Raw genomic sequence first — 12,162 nt, 5'->3', positions numbered from 1 at the left:
ACAATATAATAATTTCATTATTTTATTTTTGCATTATTTTATTCCTTGTAAGCAACCTTTAATAAAATTTTTTTAAATAATATAAATCAAGCTTACCGACACTGCAACAATTTTATCAACAAATTATTTCCCCTGTTTGTTTGCAAGGGCATTGTGTCCCTGAAATTTATAAAATAAAAAAAAATCAACATAATGCGTAGAATTTAAAATAATTTCAAAATAGTAATGATATATAATTATATATGTTTATAATATAATATACACTCATTCACAAAAACAGTTGTGCACAAAGAAGATATTGGAATCAAATGAAACTTTATTAGTGCAAACTTATTGTAATCACTTTTTATCATTGTCATTATCATAAAGGGACAATTTCCTGTGCAACAACAGTACAATTTAAAACAGTACTTTGCATGTCGTCCTCTTACCCAGATGCATGTAGCAATACAGTCAAGCATGTAAGTATTAAGGTACTGTATAGTATCCTACAATGGATTTGTTCACAGATGTTGCAACTTCCATTCCAGATCTGCCAAACTCAGATGATATCCCATCTGATTCCACAAATGTTCACTGTACAAAAAATCTGAAAACAAAGCCAGACAGGCCAAGAAAGTGTAACATGATGGAGACATACCTGGTAAACCCTATTTGAATACAAGCAGCATTTCCTTACTGAAAAATGGCTGTTTGCAACCCTGGCATGAAAGGCAACATATGAGGCAAAGGATTTTATGAAAATACTGTTGAACTATCAATGCCCCTTGCACTACTATTAAGGGTAACTGATAGTTATAGAAGATGGCTATTCAACCAGTATACTATCTGTGTGACAGTGTGTTGCTCAAGAGGAAATTGAAGTGTTCACCAGTGGTTGTCCATTCCCAAACAGAATCAAAATTTGTTACTAAAACTGATATGCTGCCAATCTGCAGCAGTCCATACGTCTCTGTCTAGCCCACTGTAAATGAAACTGATGATATTGGGATCCTAACAGCAGGATGTTTAGTAGTTGCTATGTATGCAAATTTGTTCTGCTAGTCACCTGCCAATGATACAAGAGAAGACTTGTTTCTGTAGTGAGGCTTTAGCTTGTCTCTGAATAGTACATAAAAATGCTATTGCAGCTGTTTGTGCTTTTCTCACAATCACCTACACTGATAGACTGTCTGGGGTGTCCAGAACCTGCCCACTGTGTATATGTGCTGCTCTCATATATTCATTACTCTCAATACCTCCTCACACTCAAGTCAGGATAATAGTAAATTCAATAAAATGGCCATCTTGCTTTCCAACGATGCAGCCTTCCTCAAATTCCATCAGCTGTGCATAATGTGTTTGACAGTATTGTATAGACATGCCTAACATTCAAAGATCTCCAAACAATTGCCATGAAAATTCTGAATGCAGTAAACATCTGCAATATATATATATATATACACACACATACATACAAACTTAATATTTAATTTAAAACAGTTTTTTGAAATTTAAAAATAAAAGAAACAATAATTTGTTTAAAAGAGATATATTTAAAGTTTGAATTTTCACAATTATTTGAAAACAAATTCTAGTAACTTACTTAGTAGAAATCATTTCATCTTGAGATCTTCTTACTAAGAGAACAGGACCTGGATACCTAAAATAAAAAATATTAAATGTTTTGCTTAATACTTGCACATACACAATATAAAACTTATACATGTATATTAAATGACACCACAGTTTTTCTTACATACTTGCACAACTGTTCTCCATTGTTGAGATTCATGTGATCTCTTATTGTTCTTACAACTAATGGTTCTACAGAATATAAGTTTTATTTTTACATTTAATTTAATTTGTAAAATAATTAATCAATAAATAAATCATTACATTATCTACTAATAGTTTTAGCAAAATTAATGATTTTTATCTTAAAATTTATTTAAATAAAGTTTAATAATAAATTAGGTAATAGGAATTATTTTTGAAATCTTTCAATTAATTTGTATAAGATTATTTTTCTTTAATTTTATATTACATTTTTAATTCCTATATTTATACTAAATTAATTTTCAAATTTAATCACATTTAATATCAATTTAAGAACTTAAAAAAATATATTTGTATTTATCTTACTTAATTTATTACAGCAAAAAACAAATTTTACTTCATGAATATTTTGATTTAACAGAATATTTCTCCTCTATTTTTTTTTAATGAAAAACTATGAATTTTTTTATATGTATTTTAAAAACATTTGAAATTTAAAAGAACTTCATAAAATCAAAAATGCCTTCAAGTATATTATTATTATTAATTATAGGTTTTAATGTATAATTTTATCATTATATTTATAAGATTTGTTTGTGTGTAGAATGATAACATTGTTAATTTGAAAATATTAAAATATATGTGAGAGTTATCACATTAATGAAGGTTTTTATGAGTTTTTATTTTCAAAAATCTGTGAATAAATGAATATTATGACAAATTTTAAATTATGTACTTGATTATAGAGCAAAATTATATATCACTAGGGAGGAGATTAGTGGGAAGATCAGAAAGCATTTCATTTCGGAAATCTGGCAACCCTATTTATAATCAATATATATTATATGTACAGTAGAGCGTTGTTTATCCGAAAGCCGATCGACTGAAATGTCGGTTAACTGAAAGCTTTCCGGTCGGACTGTGTCGTGCTGAATCAAACGTTTTTGATACTAGATTAACTCCTAAAGTATAACTTTTTTGTTTTCATATTTTTCAATATATTTATTTTGTTTGTACAAAATAAAAAATAATTTTTAACGATACAATAGCCACGATTATTATTATAAAAATTTTTGTTAGGCTTAAAATTGACAAAAATTCAACACGAAGCGACACGCGACGGAAAAAAATTTCAACATGGGATATGTTAATACAGTGGAACCTCGGTATACGACCTTAATCAGTTCCTGATGTTTGGACTTATATCGAATTGGACGTATACCAAACCGACCTTTCCCATAAGAAGTAATGTAAAAATGATTAATCAGTTCTCATGTAAAAAAAATCCTGTCTTGTTATGGTATATTAATGGGGTTGTAAAATAATTTAAACACTGTTTGAGCACATTAATAAAAAAATAAATTTTATTATAGATTTTTAAAGTTATTACAGTATATTGTATTATATTATTTAAATCATTAAAGCAAAATCAAATCAAGCTCTCCAAAAAGCAATTTCTCAACACGATCTAATGTCTTCGATCTCTGTTTAGAAATTGATTTAACCCCTTTCGCAATGTTAGCAGATTTAATAATGTATTTATTTTTCACGATTGTCGATATCGTCGAACACGCATGCCACCTTCATATTTCTCAACAATCTCTTTTTTCAGTTCCACTGTGATTCTAGTCATTTTTTTAAAGTTATCTGTTGCTTTTCATTTGCCTTTTTGCAATTCATGATTAATAAAAACAATAAAATTTTACTTACAAATTAAAATCATAGATGGCGCATATAATCAAGTCGTACACCGAACAAAAGTTGTATACCGAGCAAAATTTGTTTCGTCCAAACAGGACGTATTCCAAATTGGACATATTCTAAAGCAGACGTATACCGAGGTACCACTGTATATTTTTTCGTACATAATTGGTTATCCGAAAAATAAGTTGTCCGAACAACCCCAGTCCCCAATTGATTCGAATAAACGACGCTCTACTGTATATGATTTACATATATATATTTGAATATAAAATTTTATTATTTTTTCATCACAAAAACAAATCTGGAACAGTTATATTGAAAAATAATGAGCAACAAACCATTCTTATACTCATCAAAATGGAATGGAAATTTTACTTAAAATGATTTTACAATAAAAATTAAATAATTTGTACTAATTACTCAGTAACACACAATGAAGATAGATCCAGCCATCTAGCCAGCCTGATGTAAAACAAAGAGGACTGATGAGGGACATATTGCCCAAAATGCATATCTTCCAGAATTAAAAAGCCTGTATATCTATCTTCATTGTGTGATTTGTTCTCTCAAACAATCTTATGTTACTCCTAACAATTAAAATGAGAACAAGGGCAGTCAAGTACAAATTAATTTTGTAAACAATGACAGCAATTTTTTAAAGAAAATACATTTCTTCATTGCTTTAGTCAAAAACACTTTAAAATCTTAAAAAAAATATTAAACATTTTAGAATTATAACATTTGGTAAATATTAGAGGGTATTCTGATACATCAATAAATTAGCAATGGGTTTTAAAATAAGTCATAATATTTATTTATTTGAAATTTAACACTGAAAATCTGTTATAAAATATGAAAACAAACAAAACTTAGCATAAATGCAATTAAAAAAAAAAGAATTCTATATTTTTAACTAATTCGTGAGAAACTATAATTTCATACATCACGAATATATAAATTTTTTTTTTTGGTGATTTAAATAAAATTAACGTTTAAATGTCATGGCTCATATAATGCATTATTGAACACTGACAACTTTAATTATAGCAATAAATAATTTGTTCACTTTTACTTACCAGGATTTTAATCAATCTTGTTATAAAAGTAAAAACTCACTTTCAAATATAAACATCTGTAAGCCTGATAGTTATATATAAAAGCCAAACAATTGCCAAATTAGATTGGGATATATTAATGATATTACAGTGAAATGTCAGTATAATGAAATTGAAGAGACATTGAAATATTTTCGTTATATTGAAATACAGTCAAAAATGCAAAAATGTAAAAAAAAAATTTATTAATAATAATAATAATAATAATAATAATGAGGAAATTCCTGAATATAGACACACACACTGATACACTTTTTAATTTTCGTTTTGGATGCTATTCCTTGACTCTGGTCCAGGCCACTGGTACCACATAGTACACAGCCACTGGTGTCAACCGAGTATAACCCAATAATAATAATAAGTTGACAAAACTGCGTCAAACAGCTGGTTAGCTTGGGGATGCCTCTTTGGGGAGATGGAAGGATTCATGATTACCATACAGGATCAGGTCATAAATACTAAAAACTACAGAAAACACATACTCAAAGATACAACACTCACAAATGACACATGCAGAAAATCTCGCGTCATTCCAGAAACTATAGAACATATCACTTCTGGTTGCAAGCTCTTGGCACAGACATAATCAAGTAGCAAATATAATACAGCAAGAGCTTGCAAACAAACACAAATTATTAGACATCCACAAACCATACTACAAATACATTCCACAGACAGTATTGGAAAACAACACACAAAATGTACTATGACAGAGCCATAATCACAGACAAAGCAATTTACCACAACAGACCAAACATCACACTCATTGACAAACAATAATCACATACATTATAGTGAATGTACAAAATGCATTCACCGAAAAAATTAGCAAGTACACAGAACTCGCCCAGGAAATAAGGCATCTGTGGAGGATGGATAGGGTGCTTATTGTACCTGTTGTTCTCTCCTCTACAGGTGTGATACAACACACACTACACAAAAGCCTGGGAACATTACAATTGAATAGAAATACATACATCACACTACAGAAGGCCACTATATTGAATACATGCTATATTGTTAGGAAATTTCTGAATACTGACACTGAATTTTAGTTTTGTTTTGGTTGCTATGCCTTGTCTCTGGTCTGGAATAGTACACAGCCACCTGTGTCAACCAAGCATAACCCACTAAACCCAACATAATAATAATAATAACAACAATTATTATTATCTTCCAACACTACAAATTATTAACATCCTGTGTAAAGTACTATTTTTAGTATCTTAGGAAACCGACACTAATTGCGATCGGTAAAACTTCCGTTAACCTAACGGGTACTTTACGCGGATTCGAGATTAGTTTGCCAGGCCTGGGCTTTTAAGCGTGCACCGAAAAATTAGTAATAATAACGATAAATATCAAGTCAGATCAAAAAGTTCAAATATATTTAATTAGTAACTAGAATGTACTACGTACAAATGTCAATAATCCAAACAAAATTTATTAACGAAAATCAACAAGTCAACCCGACAATAAACTCAGCTACTTAGCTTAACTTAATATTAATTCCCCTTTGAAAATTCGACAAATCAAATACTTAGAAACTATGAACAAAATCTCTTACTAATTAAACGTCTATCCGTCACCTCACTATACGAAGAACCTATTTCCTCAATCCTTTCGATATCGTCAAATCGTCAATCGAACTTCTCTTTAACACCTTGAATTGTCCAATTATCAATCTGGACTTCTATCAGAAAATACTTCGCTTTCGAATTCACCTCGCTCTCAAAGTCACCTCGATTTGGAAATCACCTCTCTCTCCTTCGGTTAACGTACGGGTTTTATACTGTGAGGTGATGTCACACTTGAGCTGAGTTACTCCCCTTATTTACATACTTAGTTGCTAACATTAATTTTCTTTTCTGGCAGCTTTAAGTTTCCGACAAAGCTTATAAACCGTTTACAAAGTATTTATCATAGTTTTCTGGGATGTTAAGACGGTTTATCAAGTATTTCTTTACTAGTGAATGTGGGGACTTCCCCCTCCATTTTTTTTTCTGCGGATCATTTACTTCCGCCGGGCAGCGCAAGTGCGCAAGATTTTCCTACGACGCTTATTTTTTCCGTGAATTCTTTTATCTTCATTTTTCATTACTAACAAGAGAGTGGTGGGGAACCTTCGTCCTAAATAAACATAAACCCCAAACAAAAGATAATAAAACGGAAAAATAATAATAAAATAAAAATAACGCTCGGACTCAGTTCCTTACACCTGTATTGCAAACAAAATATACATGTTGAAGAACACAACATTCTTATGGAACAACAAAAAAGGTTGACTTAGAAATCACAGGATGCAAAGAATAGTTACTCATAGTTTCAGTCATTCTATGGCAAGCAAACAAAAAATACAGAAACATACACAAGGCATATTTAGACTACAGAAAAGCATTCAACAGCATTTCACACAGTTGGCTGCTACATATTCTACATATCTACAGAATACATCCATCGCTCATTGCATTCTTCCAAAACACTATGCAGCACTAGAGAACAACACTACATCTCAGGGTTCATAACACCTCCATACAAACAAATCAAATATTCATTAGGCGAGGAATTTTTCAAGGAGATTCTTTGAGTCCTCTCTGGTTCTGTTTAGCCCTGAACCTATTATCTAACATGTTAAACAACATGCAACATGGTTACAATATCATCAGACATGAAAAAACAACACAGTTTACACTGTCATGTCTCATGTAACGGATGACATAAAACTTTATGCATCCACACAAAAACAACTTCATCGACTCCTACAAATCACACATTCATACTCTAAGAACATACAAATGGAGTTTGGCCTAGACCAGCGTTTCTCAAAGTGGGCGATAACGCTCCTTGTGGGCAGTGAGTAAATCTAGGGGGACGCTGGAGGCAGGGTACTAAACGGTGACCAAAGGCAATAGTTGGGGTTACTGACAGCCGTTCCCTTTCCTCTGTTAAACTGATAAGAGGAAACATTGCGTTTAATGGTTTCCAGATGTTGAGAACAGTGTATGGTAAGGACACAAAGTGTGAGGTTCATAGAAAAGTTTTCCTAAGAATATTTCCAATCCTTTCTCACTCAAGAGAAAATGGATTAGGGGCGTTGGGTATAACTTTATGGAACAACGGGGGCGGTGGATCGAAAAAGTTTGGGAATCACTGGCCTAGACAAATGCATAACATAGAAAAAGGAGTCCTGAAGAAAGGAGATTTTGCACTTGGAAATGGAGATGTTATTGAATCTATGAAAGAGGGTGAGTTCTACAAGTATTTAGGATTTCAACAGGCCAAACTAACAGAACATAAACAAATAAAGCAAAGATTAATTAAAGAATACTGAAGTAGGTTAAATGCTATTCTTAGAACACAGTTAAATGCAAAACACACAGTTAAAGCAATAACACATATGTCATCCCAGTACTCACATATTCTTTTGGAGTTATACACTGGACTCAAACAGATCTTGAGCAACTCCAAAAGAAAACAAGAACACTTACTAAGTATAAACATCATCATCCTAAAGCTGCCATAGAAAGATTAACCCTTCCATGTAAAAATGGTGGATGTAGCCTGATCAACATAGTAAACCTTCACTACAGACAAATACAGATACTGCATGAGTTTTTCTACAAAAGACAAGAAACATCACAGTTACATAAAGCAGTAACTCCAGCAAACTCAAATAACACACCATTAAACTTACACTCACATCGTATGGACATGATACAACATATAAAAAGCATAGACATCATGGGCTCAAAAGTCACTCTGTGGCAGGCATCTCTATGACCTGGCCCAGGATTTTGTTGACAAAACTGCATCAAAAAGCAGGTTAGCATGGGGGTTAGCACGTTGACCTCTTTCAGGAGACAGAAGGATTCATGATTGCAATACAGGATCAGGCATAAATAAGTAAAAACCACAGAAAACACATACTCAAAGATACAACACACAAATGATACATGCATAAAATGTCACATTATGCCAAAACTATGCAACATGTCACTTCTGGTTGCAAACTCTTGGAACAGAGATTATTTACATGGACATAATCAAGTAGCAAATATAATACACCAAGCGCTTACAAAGAAACACAAATTATTAGACATCCACAAACCATCCTACAAATACATCCCACACACAGTATTGGAAAACAACATGTACAAAATGTACTATGACAGAGCCATAATCACAGATAAAACAATTTACAACAGATCAGACATCACACTCATTGACAAACACAATAAAATCACATACATTATAGACATATCCATTCCAAACACTCACAATGTACTGTACAAAAACACATGCACTGAAAAAATCAGCAAGTACACAGAACTCCCCCAGGAAATAAGGCATCTGGATAGGGTGCTTATTGTATCTGTTGTTCTCTCTTCTACAAATGTCATGCCACACACACTACACAAAAGCCTGGGAACATTACAATTGAATAGAAACACATACATCACACTACAGAAGGCCACTATATTGAATACATGTCATATTATTAGGAAATTCCTGAATACACACACACACACACTGACACACTTATTCACATTTTCAGAATGCAAGTTATATTAAATTTGAATAAAAATTAATGTTTAATATAAAATTATCAAAAAAAAATATCACAAGCAAACAGCTAAAATGATGATATAGTGGTACCAATTAGTTGGAATCCTGCCCCTTTGTTATTTCTGCTTGAAGCTGCTATTTTCTGGTAAAAGAAAAATCTAATTTTTGTGTGTTGTTTCTTTAATCAGAGTTTTTCAATAAAATCCACACAGCATTCCAGTAGACTGTCAAGTACACCTTTTTTGTTCAATTCCTTTTTACAAGTTATCTGATATTTATTTTCTTCTTTCAAAGAAAACTGCTTTCGTTTTTTGTTTTTCTCCATTTTTCTCGTAAACTCAAAAAGAAAAACTGTACAGTAATAACATCAAAATGAAACCATAACTAAGGATTAAAATTAATGTTGCCAGACTGCTTGACATAATATTCATCATTTACTAATAATGGATGATTGTAGATTTTCTTATCATGAAACTATTCTTTCATAACAGACAGAATTTTTATTATGTTAAATTGAATTTTTTTTTATAATAGTATGTGTTAAACTGAAGCACTTTTGCATTGATTAGAATAGGAAATTGGTAGGGGATTCAAGATATAATCATTATACCAAAAATTCCATTAATCTGGAGTTCGTTATACATTTCACTGCATTAATAATTAAATGTTAAGTAATTTGGCCTAGGGTAGGCATTAGGCACCATCTCTTGATAAATTTAATAATATAAATTAACTTTTTACTTAATTAACCAAATTACTTAACATTCATTTATTAATTAATAGTAGCATTAATATAGCACAATGTAGTTCAGTAATCATTTGGTTTTAATCAAACAATCCAGTTTTTAGAGGTTTATAATTGTATATTTTTCATCTACATTTCTTTCTTTATGATATATCAAATTAATAATTAAATAAAACTTTTGTGTTATAATTTTTTTAAAAATAACATTTTTATATGCAGTTTAAACAATACTTTTTATAATAGCAAATGCTTGCTAATTACAAACATACTTTACTTTATAATAAAATAAACATTTAAACTTAGATAAATTGATATATTTTCATTAAATATCAGATAAGAATGTGAAAGAATATAAATAACTTTATATTCTTTCAAATTCTTATCTGATAAAAGATAAAAAGTTAAATTATCATCAGTGTGATTAAGTCATAAAAGTACAAATTCAATCTTAATATATCAATAAGTGTAAAGGTGGAAATTATACTTTTTCAAATCTACATCTATTGATATATAAGTTATTATTTTTAATTGATGTGTATTTTAATTTTATTTGATTTATTATTGTATGGCAGTGGCACATTATAAACTATATATATCAACAGTTGATCTTAACTTTGCTTACTAAAGATATAACTAGTACCAATTAAGAATTGGGAATGATTTCATGACCTGTAATAACCATAAAAAACAAATTAGAATTACACTTGAACCTACATTTCTTGTAATAGATTGATATCTTGGTATATATCATAAGGTAAACTAAAATATGTTATTACTGCAATATAATCATTCTATCATAATTGATAAAAAAAAATTAGTAATATGCAAATGCCTTGCCCATTTTGTAACTACTAATAAAATTTTGCCAAAGAGTAAATATTAATATTTTACTGCTAGCCTAAACAAACAATTATAATTGATTACAGACTAGGACTAACACGAATGTCTTAAAGCAAAATAAAAGATATAGAAATGTAACTATAAATGAAAATTTTCTATACTTATATATATATATTATTTTAAATTCTGCAATCAATTATAATTATGTTAAAGGTTTAATAATGATAATTTTTAATCAATTCATTATTTTATGCAATTTGATAATTTAATTTCCTGTGAAATACTATATATATATATGTAAAACATTTTATATTCTGGATTTTTTTAATATTATTTTTTAAGATTTTTTATATTTAGAATTAGTATGAAAAACAATTTTAAACTGATATTTCATTTATAAATGTAATATTGTTATCTTTATCATCATCATTATTTCCGTAAGATAGATCACTTATTAAACAATGAAAACTTTATTGTTAAGACTTTGTTACATTTATTAAAAATACTTGTATTATTTACTTTCTTCCTCATTTAAAGAAGATAAATTTATCATAGAATTTTCAAAAATACATAAATTAAAACATTTTTTTTTTCATTTTTTACTACTTCATAAAAAATAAAACAGGTTACCATTTTTGTTTTCTATTTTAATCAAATTATCAATATTTAGAATGTTAAATAAGATTTATTTATTATGAATCTGAAGATTAAAGTAGAAAATGTTTTATAAAAGCATTTAAAATATTTAATGCTTTTCGTTTTCTTTATTTTTTAACAGTTAATTTAAAAAAAAAAAAAAAATAGAAAGAGTACTATATTAATTTACATCAAACATATGTATAATTATGCCAAATTCATTCATATTTTTTGTTGAAAGTTTTAAAATTAAGAGAGCAACTCCAAAATATATTTCATGAATTTTAAATCTGTAAAAAATATATAATCTATAAACACTTTGTTTGATTTCTATCACGATGTTCAAATACCACAGAATTTACTATTGGTGTCATTCGAAAAGTTAATAATAAATTAAAAAGCCATTCTTAATCAAACTATTAATATTGAATAATATCAAGAAATATTTTATTTATTCTTGTTATTATTTAGTATTTGATTATATTAATTAAATGATTTAACAGATCATCTAATAAGCTTAACAATATATCTTAACAAGTTTATTTACATTGAGGTTAAAATAATTAACTTACTCCAACTAGGAGGCATTCTTGAAATAGCTAGAGGTAATAAATCATCAAAAGTAGCATCCAAAATCTAAAATTAAAATAATTATTGTTATTAGTTACAGTAATTTAAATCTTTCAAAATTTATCTTCTATGAATAAATAATCATTCAAGAAACTCTTATTTTAGTTTTTATCAAAAGCAATTTAAGCTAAAACAGAGCTCCATTATATTTTGGATAAAATTTAATAT

General features: G+C 29.2%; 1 protein-coding gene across 1 annotated transcript in view; it reads right to left on the bottom strand.

Moving 5' to 3' along the window:
* Window positions 1-12,162, bottom strand: part of LOC136979664 (phosphatidylserine lipase ABHD16A) — a 47,745-nt gene that overhangs the window by 3,687 nt on the left and 31,896 nt on the right. The window contains exons 13-16 of the mRNA XM_067275698.1: window positions 11,937-12,000; window positions 1,743-1,806; window positions 1,586-1,642; window positions 97-159 (exon numbers count right to left, since the gene is read on the bottom strand). Coding sequence (XP_067131799.1) covers window positions 97-159; window positions 1,586-1,642; window positions 1,743-1,806; window positions 11,937-12,000 — 248 coding nt within the window. The remainder of the gene's footprint in view (window positions 1-96; window positions 160-1,585; window positions 1,643-1,742; window positions 1,807-11,936; window positions 12,001-12,162) is intronic.

The sequence above is a fragment of the Centruroides vittatus genome, unplaced genomic scaffold, assembly GCF_030686945.1.
Source record: "Centruroides vittatus isolate TY-2023 unplaced genomic scaffold, ASM3068694v2 contig_630, whole genome shotgun sequence".
NCBI lineage: Eukaryota > Metazoa > Arthropoda > Arachnida > Scorpiones > Buthidae > Centruroides > Centruroides vittatus.
The sequence above is the reverse complement of the archived record's forward strand: the minus strand, read 5'-3'. Positions and strand labels throughout refer to the sequence as shown.